Source organism: Lonchura striata, chromosome 5 (assembly GCF_046129695.1).
Source record: "Lonchura striata isolate bLonStr1 chromosome 5, bLonStr1.mat, whole genome shotgun sequence".
NCBI classification, from domain to species: Eukaryota; Metazoa; Chordata; class Aves; order Passeriformes; family Estrildidae; genus Lonchura; species Lonchura striata.
Genome location: NC_134607.1, coordinates 513,991 through 539,964, shown reverse-complemented (window position 1 = coordinate 539,964; position 25,974 = coordinate 513,991). Strand labels below are relative to the sequence as shown.

Genomic DNA, 25,974 nt, shown 5'->3' with positions numbered 1-25,974 from the left:
CGGCCCCGCGGCGAGCCGGGGGAGCCGGGACGGGCCGGGCACCGCCGGCCGCCTGCCGGTGCTTCCAGCGGGGGCAACGCGGACACCGGGAGCTCCCTGCGGCGGGGAGGGGCGGCTGGGCTCCCGCAGGCCGTGTCCTGCCGGCTCTGAGCCTGCGATTTCTGATGCTGTTTGGGACCGCGGGTTTGTCCCCCGCTCCCTCTCCATCAGCTTCCTCCCCACCTCCTCGCTGGATCGGAGAGCGGCAGAAAGAGCGTGGTCGGGTTTGTGTTTCCCAGATCTTCCTTTGAATCCCACTTCACAGGGGCCGGGGCACCGCCTCGCATCGATATTGTTTGTGCTGAGATGTTTGGTTTTGACACTGACTTGTTGCTTTGTGTCGAACACATACGTTTGTTCACAGAAAAACCCACCCCTCCCACCCCCAAAACAAAAACCCAACCCAACCCCCCCCCCCAAAAAAAAAAAAACAACAAACCACCAAAAAACCCCCACACCCTAAACCGGTGAATTCTGCTATATCATGTTTTATTTTCAGTGTTTTTCCTTCTCCTCGGGGCGTGAGTTTTTAGCACTGGGGAGGGTTCGGCTGAAGCTGTAGCCAGCTTTGCAGGTGATGAAACAGAGGGATGTGAATGAGCAGAGGAGCCCTGTGGAGGGCAAAAATACCAGCACAGTTATCTCAGCCTGTGTTGTAGGTGCATATTATATGATTGGCTTTTCGCAAATATTAAGATGAATGCTATATGTGTTACATTGGAAAGTTATGCTGTATTAATCTCTTTTAAGTAGTGTGGTAAATATAGTTTTTAGGCTATAACATAATATTAAAATAGAAACTATGTGATGTAAGATATTTTTATAATAGCTCAAGAAATGGATAACCAAGAAATTCTTCGCATACAGACAACAGCAACAAGACACCAAAACTCAAGAATTATTGCCTTCCTATCCAGACTATTCAGACTTCTTCTAGACTTAGAGGAGCCAAAGAAATTCATTTACAAGATGATGGGGGAGGGGGCAGAAATTAAACAGAGGACATCCTTTGTTTGAAAAGAATGTTTGCATCATGTATGAGATATACGAATATGCAACTGGCTATTGCTTTTAAGGGGTAATTCTTTGTTAGCAAGGTGTTTTTCTGCAGCAGAGTGGCAGACACCTGGACATCAGTAATTCTTTGCTTTTTATTGTCCTTTATTGTCCTAACTCTGATTGTCCAAATTCTTGTTGCTCTAACTTTCATTAATATTTTTATAGCTATTTTATTACTATTCAACCTTTAAAATTTCAAAACAAGTGATTGGCGTTTTTCACAGCCTGTACTCTCACTCTGCACTTTTGCATCTCTTTTGGCTTATTTTTAATACAGGTTACAGAAAGATAAAATCAGCTCTTTCTAAAAATTGTTGCAAATATCTGCTTCCCCCCACTCCCCAGGCCTTGCACCTGCAGAAAAGAGGAAATAAAATCTCTATGCACTCTGCAGAATTTCAGCTTTTGAGGCTTCCATGACACAAGTCAGGGTGTTTCAGTTAATTTTCTGTTTATCAGGATTCCTATTTGCCCTGCTCCTGCTCTTAAGTCAGGAGATTTTCACTGTAATTTTTAAGAGCAATTACCCAAATTTATATATTGACACATTCAAATACATTTTAGAAGCATTGGATATTTTGGAAACTGGTATTTATGCTTCAGTTCCAGAGGCATGTGTTTGGAAGTCAAAACTGAGTATCTGTGAAAATTTGGGGGGGTTAAGTATTGTTAATTATTAGCAAAGCCATGGCTTTTCATTACCATTTTTTACTTCTGAGTTTACAGAAATGTAATTCCTGTTACTTTCATTTCTATTGCAGGAAACAAAAGGATGAAGCCTAATAAAGGAAAGACTTTAACTAGAGAAAGAGACTATGTGTACAAATTCAGTGCTGGAAATGAACATTTGGTGCTTACCGTGCCTCTCAAATTCCCTGTACAAGAGAATATCAGTCATTTGCATGGACGTCTGATGGTTCTGCACAACTTGCCATGCTTTATAGAAAATGGTATGAATTGATTTCTTAAATTAATCTCATGTATCCTTGTCCACAAGTATCTCACAGCTTGCTCTAAGAAACCAAAAGAACAGTGTTTTACTGAAACAGTATTTACAAATTGGTTTTTAAACAGCAAAACTTAGAGAAAATTACTGTCTGCTCTAGCAAGTGCTAGCAAGGAAAATGTTTTCAGGTGAAAAACCTTACTTAGAGATTTCCTGGGTGATTACTGATGTGTTCTGTTGATGGATCATTTTCTTCTTCTTGTCATAGACCTGAAGCAATCTCTCAGTAAATTTGTAGAAGAGGAAACTATAGAAGATTATGACAGAGAAGCTGAAGTGGCTCTGGAAGCAGTGAAATCGGGAAAAGTAGATATCAACCAGCTGGCAGATACTTGGGCTAAAGCTTATAAAGAGGTAAGGTTAAGGCTGGAAAGTTCATATTCAAAGCTTGCTTTGTAGGAGTGTGTGTGTGTGTGCAATCACAGTTGAGAAGGATGAAACATGACACTAAAATTCACTGCAATTCTTGCAGTTTTTTCTTTTTGTCTGAAAGTGAGCATCAAGTCTTCATCCTACAAGTTCTTAGTCAGGTTTTTCTTGAATTTAATAGAGTAAAAAAATAGAAAATGGAGAGGCAAACAGTTTGTTCATTTAACAGTTGACACTCAAAAAATAGACATAAGGCTTATAGTGGCTTAGAATTAAAGCAAGATGTAATTAAGTGACACTCTTATCCTAAATCTCAATAACAGCAATTAAGGCTAGAAGGAGAAAGTGTATAGTTGGGAGACTTTTCAGTTCATTTTTTGGGTTCATATTACTGTTTCACATTATTTAGGAAGGATGAGGCTTAAGTTGGAACAATGTCCAGTTTCACATGGGATCTCACAAATAGTGGAGTGCAAAAGAACTGGAGGAGTCCTAGTGGAAAGAAAAAACTAATGACAAACCTTCAATATTTGAAGAAAAGTTTATAAGAATTGAATTTGCTTCTCATGAAATATATATTAATATGAAAAATTCCATTAAAAGTTTGGAAAACTGGTGTTCTTGGGCTTTTCTTTGTTCAATAAAAATAGCTTTTCTTAAATCAGTGTTGTTGATGGATCTCTTAGTGACATCAGCTGTTAGTCATCCTTACTAGAAAAGCATTTTTGTTTGCACAGCTGGTGTTCTGGGCCTTAACTAAAATTCATCAGGTGCAAATATTATTGTGGATATTGCTGTTCTTTCCGAGCTGGTGTTGTGTAAAAATTGGTAATTCCTTACTGTAGTCCAAACCTTAATGATTCTGACTTTAGTTACTTTGGAAGAGAAAGAATGAAAAAGGAGAAAATTGAAAACTAAAGTAGAATGCAGAAAGCTTAAATTAGGGAAGATAATTTATGTATGGTACAGGCTGTGTGTGGGCCCCCATGGTTTTACCCCATGATTATGAGGATCTTTATATGTCCTAAGAGGTATCTTATCCTTTAAAGTCTCTTATGTTTTCTTTAGACAACATTAGAACATGCCAAACCTGAAGAAACCAGCTGGGATGAAGATTTTGCAGATGTTTATCATGATCTGATCCATTCTCCAGCTTCTGAAATGCTGTTAAACCTGGAACACAATTATTTTGTTAGTATTTCAGAATTAATAAGTGAAAGGGACGTGGAATTGAAAAAGCTACGTGAAAGGTATTACTTTTCTTTTATTATTTAGGTTTTCCTTTCTCTTTTTAAGTAGGGGTGCATGCCACTGGGTGTGTAAACTCATAGGACAAGGTGAGTAGCTTGTATTTGTCTCTGTAAATCCAAAGTCAGACAACACTTGGCTGGCACAAGAGTATTTAGAGATTGGGCAAGGGGGAATGGCTTCAAACTGAAAGAGTGAAAATTTAGATTGGCTACTTGGAAAAAATTCTTTACTCAGAGTGTGGTGAGGCCCTGGCAGAGGTTGCCCAGAGAAGCTGTGGCTGCCTCATCCCTTGAAGTATGAGGTATCCAACCCAAGGCCAGGTTGGATGGGGCTCTGAGCAACCTGGTCAAGTGGAAGGTGGCCCTGCCCATGGCAGGGGTTAGAATGAAATGAACATTCATGTCCTTTCCAGCCCAAACCATTCCATGATTCTATGATGTCATTAGGTTCAGCTACCTGATATTACTTTGGTGGCCTTCTATTATTTTCAGTGACTGAGGAGAATATAAGTTTTGATTTCCAGAAAATGTTGAGTTTGTGTAGGCACACAGTTTGTGGTAACTGGGAGTGGGGCTGGGACTGAGCCTCATCCCCAGTGGGTCCAGCTGTGCAGGTCAGGTGAATGATATTGAAGGTAAGGAGCCATGGAGTGCCCAGGTGCACTGACCAACCACCAAAGGGAACAGAGGGCTCACAGGTGCAGTGCATATAAGGTGAGGGGTACAAAAGGTTGGGCTGAAGGACTTTCAGAACTCAAAATGTCCCTCAGACATTTTTGGAGGTTCCAGGCCCAGGTCAGAAGCATTTGAGACACTGGCAGGTAGCTGGAAACAGCTGTGATTTTGAGTTTGAACCATGGAATGATTTACCAATTCTTTCAGGAAGAACAAGAAGTCACAAAAGTTTAGATATTATAGTAGAAGTAGTCACAAAGTAAAGGGAAGTATTTTTGAGTGCTGTACAGGGGGGTTTTAAGTCTTGCACAGGGGGCTTTTGGTTTTGTACATGGGGGTTGGAAGTTTTAAGATTGGAGGGATTTGGGCCTGTCCTGTCCTCCCTCCTTCTTTACCTCCATGTTCTTGGTGTTGTTGGCACTCACAGATTGGTTTAGAGTAGAAAAGCACCATTTAATATAGGTAATAGGAATTGGAGAAAAACTGTAAACATTTAACACATAATGTACCATATAAGAGATAGCACCAGCCCTGGGCAGGGAGAGAGAAGAAGACGAGAGACAGAGAGGATGTCAGCGGTGTGTGTGCCTCTGCCTGAGCTGCTGAGCAAACTGCAGCAGCCCAAGAAGACAATCTTTTAGATAATTTGCAATAAACAACCATGACACCGAACAACAAGAGACTACTGAGCCTTTCTTTGGAAGCACAGGTTGGAGGAGAGATTTTTCCACCACACGGAGCCACCCGCAACCTAGGAGTGAGCTCCAGCAAAGGGCAAGATGAGCACATGCTTGTAGTTTTCTGAAGTGTTGTGACTCTGTTTGGTTGGACCTTTCTGAGATTGAATGGTGGCACTCTGTAGTGTGGCTGTCTCAACTGTGACATGTGCTGTAACAAGTTTGAGTCTGGAGTTCTGGAATAAGCTTCCATGGCTGCAGCTGACTCCTTTGTCCACAAGAGGGAACACGTTGAGTGTGGAATTTTCTGTTTGTGCCAGAGTAGTTTCAGTAGGTCTGGTTTAGCATTCTGAGTGATTCTTGAGCTTTGTATGTCTAAGGTCATGTTAGTGCATAATCAGTTCATGCTATGGTTTCTTCTGGACTGAATTGTACATATTTCTGATTTGGGGGTCAATGTTGCCAGTAAGGTGTTAGCAAATCTTTTTGCTGTTCTTGCCTCTTTTCAACTGTGCATACAGCAGAAAGAGCAGTATTGTTGTAGAACTCAGGTGTGATGTAGCTGTGTATTGACTCTGCTGGAAATTGCACCCCAGTTGGAATTTATCACATCCCTATCTTGGTGGCAGCTAAGACTGTCCCAAATGAGAGGGTAAGTGGGGCTGTTTACACAGGACCTGACTTGTGTCCCTGACCATTAACGCCAGTTTGTTTTGTGGATTTTCGTTGCTAAATCTGTGACTGTTCATTCTGTCAGTAACAACCAACCAAGTTTGTTGTTGTATTACAGCAAAGGGTGTTCTTCTGCCAGTGTTCTGGAGTCTGTGTTTGCTTCTCTTTCAGGCAAGGAGCTGAAATGGATAAGGTGATGCAGGAGCTTGGAAAGTCACTGACTGACCAGGATGTGAATTCCTTAGCAGCTCAGCATTTTGAATCTCAGCAGGTAACTAGAATGTGTCATGCACATAATCACCTTAAAAAGAACACCCACACCACTCAAATTATCACTGCTCTCCTGTCAGGATTTGGAGAACAAATGGACCAATGAATTAAAACAGACTACTGCTATCCAGAAGCAGGAATATCAGGAGTGGGTGATAAAGCTTCATCAGGACCTAAAGAATCCCAACAACAGCTCAGTCAGGTATTTAATTCCTCTGTGATACTTAATTCCAGCTGAAATAGTTCAAAGGATTGTTTTTACATAATCTTTTAAATAGGATACTATAGTCCTATTTATTATGATGTTATAATAGTCCTATTTATTATGATGTTATATTATCTATAAATAATTTGCTTAGGTTTATCAAAGCATATCAAAGGCAAATAGGCCATCATAAAGAAATATGTATAATGTTAGGAGTTTCTTCATTGTGTGATGTTACAACCTCTCTGTACAAGAAAGTGTTATAATGGACTAAAGTACAGTTTGACATGAGTGGAATTTCCTCTAATTTTGTCTTTCTCTCCTATGTCTGTCTTTAACAATGTTTCACAAAGCCTTCTGTTACCACCTAAGAATGTTCTGGAGAATAATGGTACTTTAACAAATGGTAACAGTGGTTTGAATTAACAAACCTCTTTTCTCTTTATGTATGTAACTGAACAACTAAAAAATGGAATTTTTTAGCGTGAATTTTTTAGGAGAGTTGAATGAGAAGCTTTCCTCTGAGGAAATGGCAGAAATTTGAGTTTGTAAATTGGGTGGGATCATTATTCTTTATCACTAGTACATTGCTGCTTGGCAGTTGAAATCAGTAGAATTGCTTGCAAGTTTATAAGAGATTTTTGGAGGTGAGGCACTTTGAAAACAGAAACTTCTCACTAACAACTCACAAACAAACTTCTCACCAACAAATTGGATGCTGTTCTTTCATGTATCAGGAACGGTATTCATTGTATCACTACCAGACAGTTGAATTTAGGGAAAATATTAAAACTTATATCTGAAATGTTTCCTGGTAGTTTGAACACTCTGGAATATTTGATAAAGTGATTTTTAATCTCCCATTTTGAGTGGGAAAAAGAAAATAAATGCTTTCTCTAATAACTTCATAAATAAGGTTTTGGCTGCTGTAAATAGGCTGAGGAGAATTCTTTTGGTTTTGCTTTTATTCCTACATTCTTACTATGTTATAGCTAGATATTGTGACTTATTTTTATTTCTCAGTCTTGGAATACTTTACAAATGTGCCAAGTAATGTAAATCTAACAGTGGAGTCTCCTCTTCCTGCTGCCAGGAAGGTCAAGGTGAAACCTCATGAGTGGAGCTCGTGCTCATAGGCTTGCTCTCTTGGTTTCTACAGACCAGCTGAGAAAGCTTGGGATAGCTTTCCCAAATTTGTTGGTGTTGAATAAAAATTAGGATTAACTTTTTGATACTTTTCTTATTATTTTAGTGATGAAATTAAAGTTCAGCCCAGCCAGCTGAGGGAATCTGTAGAAGGAAATGGGAGAATCTATGAAGAGCAAAGGTTGTTAGAAGAAAGCTTTACTATTCATTTAGGTAAGTGGAGTAAACCAAATAACAGCTGGTTAAAAAATAATGTATCCAAGGTGTGTATTATTTACATTATTTATCTCTCAATGTCTGTAATCCATAGTATGGAGTTGTTTTGTGTTTTTTTCACGTGTGTAAGTGAACAGCGTAAACTTTATCAAGCAATGCCTGAAATAGGTGGAAATCTTAATGAAAAACATTCTGGAAGCAAATTTTCATCCGTTTTGGTTGGGTGACTCGTGAAAAAGCACAGCAACAGCAAAATGTGTTGCCTAAAAATGAAGCTTTGACTTTTCTTATGTTTGGTAGAAAAACGTGTTTACAAAAGTCACTTCTGATGATCTGTTGACAGCAGAATAGATACTTGCAGTTTGTATTTTTGTTTGTGCAGTAGAGTCTTCTTGAGCTGTTTTGACCAGGTTAAGTTGTGCTGGAGTAGTTTAGGTCACTTAAAAGATCACCAGCCAAAGCAGATTTGATATAAATTTGCAAAAGAGTGACTGAGTTCAAAGGCAAGGTTCACTCTCTTACTATATAGATGAAATACAGAGGAAAATTGGATTATAACCAAATCTAAAATTATTTAGGTGGAGATAGGCAGCAACAGTCCTCACAGTATCACCAACTTGGGAATTTGCAAGCTCTGAGAGGCATCTCTGCCAGAGGGAGATGCTGGTGCAGCCTCCTGTGGTGCAAGAAAGCTCCAAGAACATCCCTTAGGACCCCTGTCCATAGGGTCATAAGATGATTGCCTTGAGTCATTTGGAAAATGTTCATCCTCAGGTTGAATTGCTGGCAGCAATGGTGCTGTTCCCCTCAGGCTAGGTAGGGGATGTTTCCAGGCTGGCAGGGGCTGACTGATGATCCCTTTCCCTTTGTGCAGCTCCCACTTCAGCCATGCAGCAGTTCCTGGGATGACCAAGGGATGCCTCAGCACCCAGCTCATTGCACAAATGCTAAGGGCCTACAGGAGTTGCTGAGCTTATGGAGTGGTTCTGGGGAGGATGGGGAGGGATACACCACCACACTGCAGTATTCCTCAGGAAGAATTGCTTCACAGAAAGGGTTGGCAAGGGCTGCCCAGGGAGGTTTGGAGTCCCCATCCCTGGCAGTGTCCAAGGAATGCCTGGATGTGGCACTTGGTGGTCTGGGCTGGTGATAAGGTAAAGATTGGGCACAGGTTGCACTTCATTTTTGGAAGTTTTTTCCAAGCTTAATAATTGTGATTCTGCAATGGGAACAAGGCTCATTTCAGACATAGATACGCCTCACTCTGTGAAAACACTGAGTTTTTATTGCTACTTTGCAGATTGCTGATGTGTCTTTAAAACTGCATGTGTGGCTAAGAACTTCCTCTGGGTGTTACTGGTTACAGCTCCCTTTCAGATCTTTATGAGGAAGCATTTTGTGCCCTCGCATTTCAATCGCAGTCCTGAGTTTAGTCTTCCCCTGGGATTAAGCCATGTGTGCTCTGTGCAGGAGCTCAGCTGAAGACCATGCACAACCTGAGGCTGCTGAGAGCTGATATGCTGGATTTCTGCAAACATAAACGCAATCACCGCAGTGGGGTGAAGCTGCATAGGCTGCAGACTGCAATGTCCCTCTACTCAACTTCCCTCTGTGGCCTCGTGCTACTGGTGGATAACAGGATCAGCTCATACAGTGGAATCAAAAGAGGTGAGCCTTCTAGTGGGAGGTATCATGTCAGGGAAAATGAATAAAATAATAAATTAAAATAAAATCTTGCTGTCTTCTCTCACAGAAAAATATTCTTTGTAAAATTAAAATTCAGTGGAGGCACTCATGTTTTGCATATGGTATTGCAAAAGGGTAACAAATGCAAGAAGAGGTATGGATGAGGATGGGGGATCATGTTTGCTCTCATCTCTTCCCTACATTTTGTGTCTGAGTAACAAACAATATTGAAGAGGACCCTTCAATATTGATTTAGACAAATTTATTATAGGTGTTTCTAACTCTTTAACACCAGATTATCACACTGAAACCTGTTTGCAAAAATTAAAAAGAAATATGCCCAGATTTTAAAGTGATAGGTAAATGGATAAAAAAACTATGTCCTTTTGATACTGTGAATTCCATTAAAAGTGAACAATAGGAATATGACTTGCCTACTCCTGGAGAGTTTGATAGCCACTTTAAGTGCATGTCTTTTGAGGAGGTGGGCACTGTGATGGTGTTTTCTATCAAAGAAACTTCTGCTTGACTTTCCCACTTCTGTCCTGAAGTTTAGTACCAAAATACTTTCAGGTACACAGTTTGTGGTGATTGGGAATGGGGCTGGAGTTGGGGCTGAGCCTCATCCCCAGTGGGTCCAGCTGTGCAGGACAGGTGAATGATATTGACGGTAAGGAGCCATGGAGTGCCCAGGTGCACTGACCAACCACCAAAGGGAACAGAGGACACACAGGTGCAGTGCATGAACATGAGGGGTATAAAAGGTTGGGCTAAAGAACAAGAAGGTTGGATGCTTGAAGCCTTATGAAGTGATCTGGTGTTACACTGTATGGGCTGATGCTTCAAGCCTCAAAAATTGTGTGGTGATACTCTGTATCGTGGCTGTCTCAACTGTGACATATGCTGCAACAGATATGCTTGGAATGTCTTTTTTTGACTGTTACTTGTCATTATTCTTGCATGCCATAAAAAATGCACAGTGGTACTTGATATTGCCTGGAAACAGTTTGAATCAGGCTTGTAGCAAGAAGGAGAGGGAAATGTACCAGGAAAAACTGCAGTTGCATTTGTTGATTGCTGTTGATGGTTTCCAAGTAGTTTGATTGTAACGGTGTTATTTTGTACTTGTACTTATTTTGCAGGTGCTTTTTTAATTGTTCAAATATTTAAATTAATAACAAGCAGAAAGTATCTGGTTTTATCCTAAATTTTAGGCAATGAGAGAAGACAGAAATTTAAATAATGCTATTAAAACACAAAATTGCACCTTGTAGGCACCAACTAGATCCTGCAGCCACAGTAGAGGGAAAAGTATGGGACCATGTCACAATCTGTCAAATGTAATCCTCAATAAATTTTGGAAGAGGAGTTCAGTTCAGTAGGGCTTTATCTGCTTTTGGAGTTTGCCTTTACAGTTGGATTTACTTGATCAGTAGAGTAGAATTACATAAGGTTACTGAGCACAACCTCATGACATACATTTCAATCTTATTTTTTTCCTAGATTTCGCAACTGTTTGCCAAGAATGCACGGATTTCCATTTTCCTGGAATTCAAGAACAACTTGAAATTGTCCAGAAGGTTGTACTTAAGGCCAGAGCACAGCGTAGCAGCAATACAAAAAGACACTATGGTCAGTGACAACCAAAATTACCCTCCTTGAAATAGAACAGTGGTCAGTGGGATGTTTGTGGGCAGGGCAGAGTCGATGCCACTCTTCTGCAGTTATTTAATCTGGACAATGGAATGTTTGGATTCATCAAGAAACTGTGTGAAATTCACAGAGATTGTGATGTTTAGGTGGTATCTTTGCTGATTCTTTAAAATTAAAAGTCACAGTTTAACAGCATGGGAAGTACATCAGGCCATTCTGCTTTCCTAAACTGCCTATAGCAGCACAAACTTCATCTGTCTTTACCTTTTAATTGCCATTTACATTTAAATCCTTAAAAATTGCAGAAAAGGAGTTTACGACTATTCCCCCTTCCTTTAAAGTGAATGCTGAAAACCAAATAAATTGACTAGATGTATATCGAGCTTTCTTGTGCTGACCAAAGCTTGAGGAATGGTTTGCCTTACGCTTGTGTTTGCAAATGTCTGGGAAATGCTCTGACCACATGGTGTTAAGGCAGGGCAATTGTACATTATGTAGCTTTGTTTTCCCTCCAAAGAGCTACTTATGTGATTTAAATGCATCAGGAACATGAACAAATGTGAGTACCCAGAAAAACAAGTTCCCTTGAGAACCTGTGTATTGCTGCATCTCAAGGGAAATGGTGAAAGCTGCTTTTATGCTGCTGATTTATGTAAATCTCTTGGGAAAATATGTTTTAATATATTACATTATTAAAAGAGTAATAGCAAGATATTATGTGGTTGTGGGAGCAATTTGCAAAGTTTCACATTATGTCTAAGAATATTTTCTTTTTTCCAAATGAAGAAATATCATGGGATGGTAAGTAAGAAGGGCAGTGATTTGAGGTAGGATTCAGTTTGGGGTGTGCTGAAGATGGCAAAACCACTTCTACCCATCCCCCTTGCATTTATGGTAGCTTCACAGCCAAAATTTAAGCCAGATATCAGTACATGACCCTTTTCATGGCCAAGTGTAATTAATAGAGGATATGATTAATATTTGTTCCATGTGTTCATGCACAGAAAACAAAATCAGTGGGAATGAAGATAAATTAAAGAATATAGAACGAAACCAGTCAAACATTTTGCCGGGTAAGTTGTATGGCATTGATCCCCTCTTCCTGAAGCAAATTGTGTTTTATACATCCACATTTTTAGCTCTGAAGTCAGAACATAAATTATAAACCGAACCCAAGCTGACCTCAATCAGAGAAGGATGTTCCTGTGGCCAAGGCAGAGAACTGGGTATCAGGACATCTGGTTTCTATTCCCAGCTTTTCCACTGCATAATATGGTATGGGGCAAATTGCTTCTCTTTGCCTAAAATTTCCTTTTGGAATTTGAGGGTGAAAAAAAAAAGAACTTTGAGCATCTTGGGGGAAAAGTGAAACTTCAATACTAGCAGCTAATTTTATTTTTGAAAATGGCTATATGTATATCACTGCTGTGGTACAGAAAAGCATTTTTGAGTGGATTTTTTTAACTTAGAGGATTCACTCTCTCAGGGAAAGGATCTTCTGTGTGTACTGTGATGTTTAGTAAGGAAAGCTGCTGTGGAATCTGAGGATGAATATGCAGTAGGAGGAGGGAGGAATTAAGTCCATACAACCCATGGAGAGAGGGCTTATTAAAATTGATTTCATTATTGTGTTAAATACTTTTAGTGGGAGTGGATTTAAACCAACTTGGACCAGTTAAATCCAGGTGTGTCTTGCAGCAGTGGCCTGTTACTGCTAATAGATGGTCACTGCTGGGCATTGCTGCTGCCTTAACACTCATCCAGGAGTTCAGACCCCTCTGCAGCTGTTCCAATTCAAAGAAAGGATCTTAACTTCAGTGGCTAGTGGGAATAGGTTTGAAGGAAGATGTTTATTTGTTGACTGAACAAGTGGGGGCATTGCACATGGTGCTTTTCCCTTGACTGTACTGTAGTTTATAGATCTCCCTTGCAAAGGAACGATGGAGAGACCTGGATTTCACTGCCTCTCACCTCTGATAAATGAATACGAAGTCTAAAAATACCCCAAACAAGATGTCTTGGTTACTTTTTTCAAACAACTCTATAAATCACCTTCCCACTACTCTGAATTATTTTAAATTCTAATGGTCACTGATCCTTTTGTGTTCTAGTGCTATATCTCAGTTGTTACATAACCCACTATCTTTTTCCAAAGGCTCTGTGCATCCTTTATTTGAACCCATCCTTTTTTGTCCTTTCCGCCTCCCACATCCGTCTGCAATTCTGTGCTTGCATTGTGTATTTTGAGTATTGCACCTCCTCTGGGTTTGTTTTTCTGTTTTGTGCTATATAGAGATCATATCCTGTACTGGCACTGTTATGGTTTATTACACCATGTGACCATGATGCCAGTGGAACCCATCAAAGCAGTGGAGAGAGTGTGGGATGGATGTAAAACAGTGACAGTGCAAGAGATTTTAGATCTCGTGTGTATATCCTCATCTCTGCTATATATTTGTATATGCCTCTTTCTTACACTTCCAAACAATTGGATTTCAGATACAGATCACTACTATGATTTCTTACCTTCCTGGTTTGCCTTATTGTGCAGGAGAGTTCTACATCACAAGGCACTCAAACCTCTCAGAAATCCATGTTGCCTTTCACCTGTGTGTGGATGACAATGTCAGGTCTGTGAATGTGACCGCCAGGGACCCAGCCATCATGGGGCTCAGGAACATCCTCAAGGTGTGCTGCACACACGACATCACCACCATCAGCATTCCCCTCCTGCTGGTGCATGAAATGTCAGAAGTAAGTAAATGGAAACATTTGGGCTGGTTTTATATCCTTGGATTTTTGCAAAGGGTGTGTTTCATGCTGATTTAGGCCAAATGGGATGTTTTTTCTCACTCACAGGCTTCTTGTGCCACTCTACATGGCACTTCTATCTACATGGTGACCCAAATTAAGGAGCTAGACCAATTAAAAACATCTCAGCCAGCTGAATCACTTGAAGGTTTTATTTTCACTCCTCCTTTTGGACAATTTGCTTCCTGGATCCAGCTCACTGCAGTTGTACAAGTATTAATAAAAGATGAGACTACACAACTAGAAGCTCTTGCTTAGAAACTCTACCTTCAGAGATGCTGGTGCAGTAGTGATACCAGATCCCCACTTTTAATTATCATTAGCTGTAAAACATTAAAACTAAGTTTTAGGATTAGCAGAACTGGCAAAGCTTGGCTTAGAGTTCTATAAATCTAAACACCCACTGTTACCTTCTGTAGCTCTTCTACCACCTCAGCCCTACACAGTAGCAACCAGATTTCTTCCTCACTTTGAATTCTCTCCTCCTTCACTGTCTAATTTCTGTCCCTGTTTCCTCTCTAAGTCCCCTCAAATACTGGCTGGGCAAGAGACAGCATATTGCTGGTGCTTTTTGTGTTCCTACTTACTGCTGAGTTCTGTATTTTCTTCTGTAGTGGGACTCTGATGTGGAGCTTGTCTCTCAATCAGCTGTAATGTTTCTCAGCGCACAGCAATTTAAAACTATTGGCAGCCTCTTTTCTCTATCATACCTGGCTCACAGAAAAGCAAAGGGGTGGGAAGGCAGGGAGTACAGCCATATGCCTCCTATCCTGAAGAGCTGGAGAGTCTATATAGAAAAGGAAGATAATTCTGTTATCCATGCAAGAATATCAGTAATAATTACAGTCTGTTGGAGAGGTTTCTTTTTTAAATAACCCTTTGATTTTTCACTTTTAGATTCAATATTTCCTTTCCTTTGTGGAAAATGGCTGACTCACAACAAGATAAATCCTCACCAGTGGATAGTCTTTAGCAGTGACTGGTTTTATTACAGAATTTACTGGAATACAGAGTAGGAGTCACCCTTTTTTGCAGGATCAGGGTCTATTATGAAAAGCAAGCAATGAAAAAGGTAAAAAGACACAATAATGAAGCTTCTAAAGGATGTATTTATATACATAGAAGTAGACTTTCAGAACAGATTAGATTATTTATGAAATTTTTTGTCTATTGTACTGAGACCTTTCTTTGGGCACAAATATGAGTAATCAAGATGCAGGACAGCAGCCTGTGTCACTCATGGGACCTGGCTGCTGTGTTTCAGAAATTTATTAAATATATTGACCTTTTTCTTAATCAAGGTTCCACCTAATTATATTCTTCTTGTTTTTGTTTCCTTTAAACCTGGTTAGTTTTAGCTTCTGTCTGTATATCTGTAGCTTAAACTACAAATAAAGCACAGGACCAAGTGTTCAACATGCCTTGAGATGTGTGAAACTCAAGAATTATCTTCTTGTGTAGTGCTGGATTCTTAAAAGATCCTGGTAAAACAATTTACCTTTTGTATTAAGCTGTAAGTCTTTACAGAGTAAACAGAAGGTGAGCTGGATGCTAAGTCTGCGTTTAGACACTACTGCTGTGTATGACTTGCATTAGCAGCTTGCTTATTACAGTGCTTGGCAGCTGGCTGACCTGATTTGAAACACACAAATCTGGAACTCCTTGTTGAGGGAAAAGTGAGTAATGACAGATTTCTGAAAGTTACCCTGAACTCGGTGCCTTTGGCAGCTGCAGTTCTGACTCTGCATTTACCACCTACAGAAGATCATTTTTTGTGAGGTGGTTAACCAGGAGCCCAGCTGCAGAGATGTTTCCATGCTTTCCTAGGACAGGCATTCATTAGCAGTGTTCTCTGTGCTTTTTTCAAAGGTTTTCTTCTAATGCAGTTGGAAGAGTGGTGTTTATAGCCTCACAAAAGTAATTACAGTATCACAGACTGTTTTGGGTTAGAAAGGACCTTAAGCTCATCCTGTCCCCACCACCTGCCATGGGCAGGGACACCTTCCACTGTCCCAGGTTGTTCCAAGCCCCACCCAGTCTTTCCTGCCACAGCTTCTCTGGGCAGCCTGTGCCAGGGCCTCACCACCCTCACAGGGAAGAATTTCTTCCTCATACCCAATCTAAACCTGCTCTCTGTCAGTTGAACTCTTTTGATCTCATTGAAACCATTAGATTTCATTGTTATTTCTATGGGAAAAAATCAGTAATTGTTTTCCTTTGTTTTTCTTATGGCATAAACAACCAGAACAGATTTCTCTGGTCTGATCATTAAATTAAATGAAGGAAAGGAACTGGATTTGATACCTGAGAAAGGCAAAAGCAGGCAAGTTTGATTTCAGGTCAAGTGAGGTGTTACTGTCTGATCCCTGGAATCTCCTATAAACGGGGGAATTAAATGGCTCTAACAGCAAGGCATTGTTAAAAATGCCGGAGCTGGCACCCTCCCTTGGTAGTTTCAACATTGCTGCTGTCCAGACAGCAACAGTGACAAAAATGTGACTCTTCAGTAATCTCAGTCCAGTTGTCTCTATTACCATAATTTAAGACAAAATTGTTTTTAAAAAAGTAGAAATGAAAGGAGTGCAAGCTTGGTTTGAAATATTTTTCCACATGATGTATGTGGACTTTACTGTTTTACTTACCTGATTATGACATGGTTCTGCAAAGGCCCAAGCCCTAAGCAGCCCCATGCAGTGAGCCTGTCATAAATTAAATGAAAATAAAATCAAAAGGGTTGCAACATATCTTTTTAATCAGTGAAGCTGATCTCCCCTCCCCCCATCTTTTTTTTCTAAATGAGTTGAAGAAATCTTAATTTGACAAAAATTAAAAAGGGTTCAAGTGCCTTTGCTAGTGAAAAACACCCAAAGTTCCAGGTGGGTTTTTTTAACATTCTTGAATGCTCTTATCCAAAACTCTTTCTAGGAGGTTGGGTGTTCACTTTTTTGCTTTATGTCTTGGTTCGACAAGACAGGAGTCTGTGAAAGAGGGCAAAGCCTCCTGTGCAATGGAGAACGGCAAACCCCCCTCCCTCTGAATTACCAGGATCTTTAAATTAAAAGGCTCTCAGGCAAAGATATGGGAGTGGGAGTAACAATTCTTTACTAGGAGAAAACTAGACAACAATTTAAAAAAAGGCAAATGCAATCGGTACAAACAAAACCAGTGAAAGAAAAAGTCCAGAACCTGAGGGATGCCAGTATCAGTTCTGCTGGGACAATTGCTTCCCTTGCAATAGTTGATGAGTTGCAGCTGAAGTGGTGATCTTTAGAAGGGTATAGTTTTCCTCTGAAGATCTGGTGGCAGTGGGGCCGGTCTTCCTCTGCGCCGGGGTTGCCTCTGAGCTCCGCCGCCGTCGGCTCAGCGCGCGCCGGCTGCTTCACTGCGAGTGCCGCCGAAGAGAGAGCGAGAGAGAGCTGCTTCCCCGGGAATCCCGCGAAGAGAGAGCGAGAGCTGCTTCTCTCGGAGTCCCGCCCAGAGAGCTGCCTCCTCTCCCCAAAAAGCTACCCCTTTAAACAACAATAGAGTGCTTGGCTTCCCCCCTCTGGGTGGGACCCCTCACGGTGTTACATTTACCAGCCCTTCATTGAATCAGTCAATGGTGTATAAACAAACCATTGCCTCTACAGGGCAAACCATTGTCTCTGAGAGAGATAACAAAAACCTGTCCAACCGGTTTTGCCTTCAACAGATGGCAAATGGAATACAAGCTTATCTTACAACCCAGGACACTTTATGTCCTTCTCTGAATTTTGAATTGGTGCTTAGCTGATCCTCCATCACTTCCACACCAGAGAAAACTCCTGGTGATGTGAATTCATGCAAACTTTGGTGTGTGAAGATGGATTAGAATTGAGTCACTGCTATGTAATTTTCAGTTCTTGTGGCTTGCATGGAGCAACAATCTGTTAGTTCCCTGAGTGCCCACAAAATTTAATCTCTCTGTTCCTCTAAGATAGTCCAAGGAATGGTGTCATATCCTGCTGTGTTGATCAGTCTTTTTAAGGCTCAGTTCCCATCACTGATTGCTCAAGGTGCTTCTAAGAGAGAATGTTCTTGTTAGTCACTTGTTTTTTACTACGCTAAAGCAGTGATCAAAACCAACAATAAACCTTACTTGTGACAGAAAGTACACATGGACAGATGAGTTAAAATAAACACCAAGTGTTGCCTCCAGAATGCTTACAAATTAAAAAAGTCAGGAATCAGCCACAACAAAATTACGAACCTGAACTTGTCCAGCACTGTTCTATCTGATTAGTGTGATGCATACCCTAAAAGCAGCGATTTACCACAGGAAAGCTTTATTAAAAGATATTTCAAACTTATGCTATTTTTAACATACAGCATATTTTAGGGGATGGCAGGAGAGCCTCCCACCTGAGGAGGAACTATGCCTTTCAGTAGTTGCTTAATGAAGCCACACATTCAGTTTATCAGTTGTGTTATCAATGAGCATTCTTAGATCACCTTGCCTCTCAAATAACTGTCTTTAATCCTGAAATTAAGCTTTATAATAAGAACAGATTACATGTGTATTTGACATTTAAAAACAGAGACTGGCTTTAGTGAATAGAAAGCTATGTAAAATTTAAGTTTGAAAAGGTACTTAGAGTGATAAATGGGTTTCCACATCTATATTCCTGTATTCAGAGTAGAAAGTGCTCATCTTCATGTTTAAGAGTACAGCAGAAACAAAAAGATGTTGTTTTGTTCTTCCTGGGAAGTGTTTGCAGTGAGTCATTCTGTCTCTGATGGAATTACATCATCATGGTGTAATTGGCTTTGTAGCATACAGCCAAAAATGTTTCATGAACTTTAAACTTAAATAATTTAGCCCAGTGCTTGTAGCCATATCTTAAATCACTGTGGTTTTCATGTCATGTTTTGCTGTTTAACTTTAGGTAAGGATTTCCTGGCTGTTGCTATCTGAAACACCTTCATCAGATGCAGATGAACTTTGTTCTTGCTCTTGCCATAAATGCATCTTAAGAAGGAAGGGCTTCTTCCAGTTCCAGTGTTAGAGAGAAGGTTTTACTGAAGGTTGTGGGTATGCCAAGAAACCTTAAAGAAAATCTAGAACAGTTAGGAGTTATTATTGGGCTTTTAATATGTGGTCAGGAGCCTGCTTTGATTTGCTGAAGTGTGAACCAGACAATTATCAGTTGAATATTAGATTTTTTCTGGAGCTCCACAGGGGGGTTGAACAGTCCAGTTTCCAGTGGGTTTGACAGCATTTTTATTCAACATCTCAGCTTAAAAATGTATAATATTGTTCTGACACTGGCTATCCTAGCAATAAGGAGTAGTGGTGCTTTTATGGTCACCTTGCCTAGAATGTTCTGAAAACTAGGTTCCAAATCCTGCTTGAAAATTATGTTCTAGGGCAAAAAAATATATCTCTTTTAATAATTTCCCTGCTATTCTTGTTGGTTAGATTTGTGGGGCACTGAGGTATTTTATTTCTTCATTTAGGAGATGACCATTCCATGGTGCCTGAAGAGGGCAGAGCTCGTGTTCAAGTGTGTCAAAGGTAAGAAAGTGGGGCTCCAGTGGGTTCTGGGGAGCCAGTTCAGAGCAGGGACATGAACTTATTAAAGGGCTGGAGCAGCTCTGCTGGGAGGAAAGGCTGAGGGAATTGGGATTGCTCAGCCTAGACAAGAGAAGGTTTTGGGGTGACCTCAGTGTGGCCTTTGAGAGCCCTTGATGGACTGAGTATTGATTATATTGAAGGGTGATAACCTGATTGAAGGTCCGAGTTGTGTCTCATTGTGGTTTGTTGGAGTTTGAGTGGGGGGAGGAGGAATGTTTTGGAAGGTTTTCATTCTGGATTTAGTGTGTGTGTCTCTCATAGTAGTAGTAGTTTAATAAAGTTGTTTCCCTTTGTTATGAAGCTTGGGCCTGCTGTGCTCTGTTCTGGATCGCACCTCGCAGCATTTATTTGGAAAGGTGCATTTTCATGGGGGAGCTGGCATTGCGCCAGCATCAAACCATGGCAGGAACCCACAGGAAAGATGGAGAGAGACTCTTGGCAAGGTTCTGGAGTGACGGGACAAGGGGGAATGGCTTCACAGTGACAGCAGGTTTAGGTTGTATATTAGGAAGAAATAGTCCTCATGACTCAGCATGGTTTTTTCTTTCCAAGTGTTTTTTTTACTTTCTGCATTTTTTTGTGCTGCACTTAAATAGTTGAACCAGTCTCTTTCAACTACCTGCATGAGGAACGTCTTCCTATAGTAATTGACCTTTAGTAGTTCACAATGGGTATGTTATCTATATCATCTACTTCTATTAAACAGGTGTTTTTCTGAGTGTCCTTATTTGCCATGAGAGGATTCCCATGGCCTTTGGTAATTCATTACTTGAGCAATAAATGAGTGCTGAGTTTTTTCCTTATAGAATCTAGAATCATAGAATTGTTTGGGATCTTTCCTGTGGGCTCCCTTCAGGCTCTGTGAGGCCACAGTGAGGTCACCCCTGTTTCTCAGTGAAAGGAAGCCATGGAAAAACTCCTGTCACACTGTTTGGAGAAATCCTCACTTCTGCCGTATATCATTCTTCTGCACAGAAGGACTGCTAATTCTGTCCTCAGTGTAGGTATTCCTCAGAGCTCATTATTAGATTTTTTTCTACATTTCATTCAGACTGCCCAAGTCTGATTTAAAGGCTGTTGAGGACATCCCTAGTTAAGGCAGTTCAAATCCTACTTGTGTGTGAAAACTCCTCACTGCCTGCTCATGCTCTAACTGCTGGGGAGTACTGCATGGGTAATCCAGACAGAGTCAATGCTGGTTTTTTAGGTTTCATGATGGAAATGGCCTCGTGGGATGGAGGAATTTCTCGGACTGTGCAATTCCTGGTACCACAGGTAGGTGAAACTAAAGTCACATCCAGCCTTGGAGACTGCTGGTAGAACATTGCATGTCAGCAGATCTAGTTATGGTTTTTTTTGCTATTGCCTGCCCCTTTTGAGTGAATTTAAATTAATCAATCTGGTTTTGTTTCCTTGCCTATAAAAGAAGGAGTAAGGGTGGGTTTATATTTTTGAATACCCAGTAGTATTTTCTGAGAGTATGCTAAAATTTCTAACTGGAAAATTCACGTTTACAAATAGTGAATGCATCACCTTTGAAAAAGGTACTTTTTTCTGTTAATTACTTAATTACATTTTTCTGTTCATTACTTGTGTTACATAACATGAGTTATTAGTCATATTGTCTAGCAATGTGGAAAACTCAATGCAGAAAAGTTCAGTCATGCTTTCCCAAAAAAAATAATTACTTCAGGTATTTTAAGTTCTGATTTAGAGTCTGAAATTATTTAATTTTGAGTTCTTGCTGATCTTCAGAAACAGGAAGATATCCAAAGATGGCCAGCACAAGGTTTGTTCTAAAAAGCAGTACAAGTATAATTATGTTAGAAAAGGAATAACATGTATTTCCTGACAAATTAGAAAGCTGCTAAGCAAGGAAGAAGGCACAATTAAACTGCAAAGTTGAATCTAGTCCTAAAATGTAGAGAGCAAGAGTCACGTAGATAAGCAGCACTGTCCTGCTTTTGTTTGGCAGAAATAATCAATCCCTGGAACAAGATCTACAGGAAATGGTTATGTGGGTATGTCACATAAATATACAGATGGTATTTTTAGGTCAGTCTGTTAACTGGATTCAATAGAACTATAACACACAGTTTGAAAATTATTTTTGTCTTCTCAACAGCAGCAATTCTCTTAAATACCAAGAAACAAAGCTGAGAGAGACTTAATTCTTCCAAACTACGAAAAGACAAAGCTTACCTGGTGTGTGTTGCTTTTTTTTTTTCCAGACAATTTCTGAGGAAATGTTTTACCAGCTGAGTAACATGCTGCCACAGATCTTCAGAGTATCGTCCACACTGACTCTGACCTCCAAGCACTGATTTCTGTGGGGCACTAACCTGTATCCTAATAGCACAGAATGAGATTAAGGAGATTCTGGACTAGGATGTCTCTTTCCTGTGGACTGATGACCCCAAAGCGGCATTTGTTGCAATTTCAAGAATTATGTTGTAATAAAAGATAAATGTTGTCTGTACTTGGCTGGTTGCAGCTGATTTTGGCCTCTTGCTTTGTTTCAGCACAGGATTGATGATGAATTCCTCACCTTTATCTGAAAGACATTCATTATAACTTGTAACAAATCCACAGAAATAGATAGATAATTCTCATACACAGGTAGTAGCAATAAGTGGTCATGCTCGTAATGGGGTCTTCTGGCTTCTACAAACATATTCTGAATTTTCTTAGTGACTTTTAGAAGAACATCGAGCATGTGTCAGGTGTTTTCGTAGAATAACCAATGAAATTTGTCATGGTGACCACAGAATAAAATGTACTACTTCCTTATTTTACTGCTGCAAAATGAAAGACTTGAATCAAACACACTGTTGTATTTTGTAGATCATGGAAGTGTTTTTAAAAAAATGAATATACACTTGTGACAATAATTAGATTTTTTAAAGTAGATTTGTTTTTACTATGTTTGCTTTTTGCTTTATTTCCTGACTTCCAGATATTGAGAAGTTTACCATATGAGCAACTTTATAGGAACACTAAAGTGTTCTAGACCCTGTTATATTTGCTGCTTATTAATTATTAATGTTTTATGACTAATCAAAAGTCCCAGGGAGACAGCTTGAGATGCAGCTATGAAGTTTCTTGGGACAAACTTGAATCCAGTCAAAAAGACCCCACCAGACCACCCCTGCATCCCAGGGATGGGGAATAAGGGGAACAGTGGGAACTGCTTTCCCCCCCATCATGGCCAATCTTGGAACTCATCTGTGGCCCTAGAAGCTGGAAGCAGGTCTTCCATGGACACAGGGAAAATCCTGTCAGGAACTGGGATTCTTGGGATTGCTGGAACCACTGGGCTGACAGCAAAGCAGCTGTGGAGGGATGAGGGTTCTAGGTGGTGGGATATCCAAATCCACAGTTCTTCTGTGTGGGGATCCTGGCAGACCTAGCTTTGAATCAGAAACCCCTTCCTCTGTACTGCTGAAATTCTGCACTGGAAACTGGAGAACCTGGAACCAAATTATTTTCTCTCTTGATAGTGATTTTTTAAAGTGTTGTTTAGCCTAATAAAGGTGAAGAATGAAAAGCTCTGTTTTGGGGAAGCTGCATAATTTAAAATTTTCAGAGAACCAAAGGAATATTCACTATTTCATGATGATTGTAAAGTCACTGTGTAATTAACAGACTCAGCTTAGTATTTTTATCAAGTCTTGCATGTTGCAGAAAGCTGTGTAAGTGACCCAGCACACATCTCTTGCTGAACTGTCAAATACTTTCTTTTCCTCTGCCAGCAGCTTCTAAAGAAGAATCATGCAAGTAATGTGACCTAATTTGGTGTTCTAGAAAAGAAGGATGTAAATTCCTCTAGAAGGAGCGGGATTAATCCTGTTACAGCTCATTTTACATTGCTGGCCTTAAACTGAAATCAAACTCTGGTCCCAGAAAAGCAAGTGCTCTAACACTATTCTGTCTGGGAAAGGTAGTGGCAGAGCTATTCCTTTTTAGAAGTTGTGATGTTTATCTGTTTGTAAAACTTATATTTGTTTTATATTTTCCTTCAGTCAATAAATCTACCAACAATTCTTGAGCAAGTATCTTGCTTATACTTCTAGATTCTTTGGTAATAAAAATTATGCCTAGTATTTTTACCAAAGCATGAAGACTCCATTTAATTTAGTAGCACTTGGGTGAGACTGCCTCTGATTTATAGGAAAATAACTCAGCTTTTTGCCTTTTATTTTTGAAATGTTTGTCTTCAGTCCTCAGCAGATTGCATCCAAACTTGTTAGCAGAAGATCCTGTTAGTCTTTGATACTGAAATGAACCAACAAGATGAAATTTTGGAAAGCCTAAGGGGAAGGAATGGTATGGAAAAACTATTAATTCTGCTTGCTGAAGTGTGACCCTTGTAAATGCTGAATAAGCCTGCCAAAGATCATCTTTGTCTGGCAGATCCATGACAGAGCATTTAATACTCCCATTTTTCATACCTGTTCTCAAGGAAGTAGTGCTAGCAGCAGAATTTTAGCTGTCTTTGGAGAAAAGCAGAATATAGAGATGGGCTGACCTAAACTGTACTTTCTGTTTGGTCTGTGCCTGGCTGTAGAATACAGGCTACAGTTTATAGTGTAAAGCCACTTTAGAAATTCTGTTTCAGTCATGATAAGCTATTTAAGATTAAGAGGAAAATGACTTAATGGGCATGAGGTTTTCTATTTGTATATACAGTGCAGATTTCTTGGAAGGGTGACAATATTTAATGCCTTCAAAATGTCGTGTAAAATTATATGTGTGGCTTGAATAGAATAAAAAATTCTTGCCACAGGGAGAGGTGAGGAGCAAATGCCATTGTTTAGCTTCTTTAACTTGCTCATGGTGACCACTGTAAACTGCAGGTGCCCTTTACAGAGTCTGAACTGAGGTTATTGCAAGGAAAAAAAAATGCCAAGAGTCTGTATTTGTCAAGAATATAACATAGTGCCCTTTGCCACTGGTCACTGGCTCTGTGACCCGTGTCTGTTTTCTTCAGTGGAACTGGTGACAAACAGGAGGAGAAGAATGCAGGCAGTTAAACACATGTATAGACCTTGCCCTGGCCAGGTGCTTTTACCCTTCTGTAATGCCAGAAATGTCACTGTTGGAAGGTGGCACTGCCAGACAGGTGGGAGTCATGCTCTAGGTCCTTTCTTCTGCGATAGTTCACTCTGGACAGCAAAATCTTAATGATGAAAGCATTATTTGATAACTTTTCCTGTTGTATGAGAGGTGAATGAAGCCATAGAAGGTGATTATGAAGAGGGGCTATAATGTAAGGATGGAATGGTTAGGGTTGGAAGGGGCTTTAAAGAACAAACAGTTCCATCTGAGATGATTGAGATGGTTAGGGTTGGAAGGGGCTTTAAAGAACAACCAGTTCCATCTGAGATGATCGAGATTGCATGTTCTAACCCAGTTCTGGTATTTCTGTGCGTTTAAAAGTTGATCAGTTTATTGCATCTGTACCTCATTTCCCCCTCATTAGAGGAAAGATTAATTTATACTTGTGTAGTATTTTGAGCATTAGTCTTTCATGCCTTGTTTATTGGTTTGATTTTTTAATTTTTTTTTTTTTTTTTTTTTGCCAGTGCTATACCCAAAAATACAGAGCTATTCCCTGGTATTCACACCAGGTCAGCTGAGTAAAGAGATGCGTGTCCTCTTCTTATATCTTTGCCTCATGGAGCTCTCAGGACAGACCATCAGTGCTGCATAAAAATAAATTTATTACTTCATACTATATACTGGATGTGATAGAAGTCAGTAGCAACCACAAGACTGTTGTCCTATGGGACCACAGAATTAGAAAAATATGTTGTTATTATTATGTATAAGGACAAACAGTTTTATTTCAGGTTGTGTAAGTTGAAGAGCTTGATTTTATGATGTAATAGCATTTAAACACTAAGGTGTAATCTTACCCCAACATTTAGAAACAAGTTCTTTTGAAGATTATTCCTTGGAGGTTAGGTCAGATTCTGGGTAAAGAATGGCAGTTCCTAGTTCTTTATTTCCTTTCCCACTTCTGTCAGAATAACCTGCAAAGGGAGAAAAAAACATTTGCCCTTTATAATAAAGGCTTCAAAAGAGAAAAGCTATGGAAATGAGTCAACTTAGGATGTGAAGTCAGTGTTGCAAGCTCTGCCAAGTGCAGCTTGCAGAAGATGAGACAGCTTGAGCAAGCCCTTCCACTGGACACGCACTTTGCACATGACATATTTTTTTAATTGTGAAATGCACTGTGGACTTGAGTTTGTGATGCTCAGTTCTGGTCTCATTGGTCAGTTTCTCTGCTTTCAGAACATACAAGTATTTTCAACCAGATCTGTGAAGGGCTGAGAAAAGGTGAAGAAATGTTCTCTGCTGGAGTAATTATCAATACACACAGGGAAAAAAACAGTCACTGAACAAAACAAGGTTATTGTGTCATGTTTGTAACACACACAGAAATATGAAGTATCAAATATTCTATGTAACATAGAAAACCTCTTAAAATCAGTGTTAAATCATGCAAGCACACTGCATGGACCAACACAGTAATGATGTGCTGTATCTCACTTCTCAGAGGAGCCATGGTTAGGTACTGTCATCTTCCTGATGGCTGTTGCAGTTCACAACTTCTTCTAAATCTTCACTCTAATCACTGGGAA

At 40.0% G+C, this 25,974-nt stretch overlaps 1 protein-coding gene and 1 long non-coding RNA gene across 3 annotated transcripts; one reads left to right on the top strand and one right to left on the bottom strand.

Moving 5' to 3' along the window:
* Positions 1 to 3: 3 nt before the first annotated feature.
* Positions 4 to 23,382, top strand: FERRY3 (FERRY endosomal RAB5 effector complex subunit 3). Of its 2 annotated transcripts, none has more exons than XM_021546056.3 (14): positions 4 to 263; positions 1,860 to 2,048; positions 2,313 to 2,458; positions 3,542 to 3,723; positions 5,919 to 6,018; positions 6,098 to 6,219; positions 7,475 to 7,581; positions 9,055 to 9,252; positions 10,774 to 10,902; positions 11,928 to 11,996; positions 13,475 to 13,677; positions 19,210 to 19,267; positions 20,535 to 20,602; positions 21,559 to 23,382. In XM_021546056.3, the coding sequence occupies exons 2-14, from the start codon at positions 1,871 to 1,873 to the stop codon at positions 21,649 to 21,651; spliced, it is 1,653 nt and encodes a 550-aa protein (XP_021401731.1). In that variant the 5' UTR covers positions 4 to 263; positions 1,860 to 1,870; the 3' UTR covers positions 21,652 to 23,382. The 2 variants fall into 2 exon arrangements, with proteins under 2 accessions (XP_021401731.1, XP_021401730.1); XM_021546055.3 differs by having other exon boundaries at positions 58 to 258.
* LOC110479029 (uncharacterized) lies at positions 17,751 to 25,974 on the bottom strand. Its single transcript, XR_002466851.3, has 4 exons — positions 25,883 to 25,974; positions 25,246 to 25,362; positions 21,530 to 21,881; positions 17,751 to 17,774 (listed from the first exon to the last, which is right to left on the bottom strand). It is a non-coding gene; the product is annotated as an uncharacterized LOC110479029 (long non-coding RNA).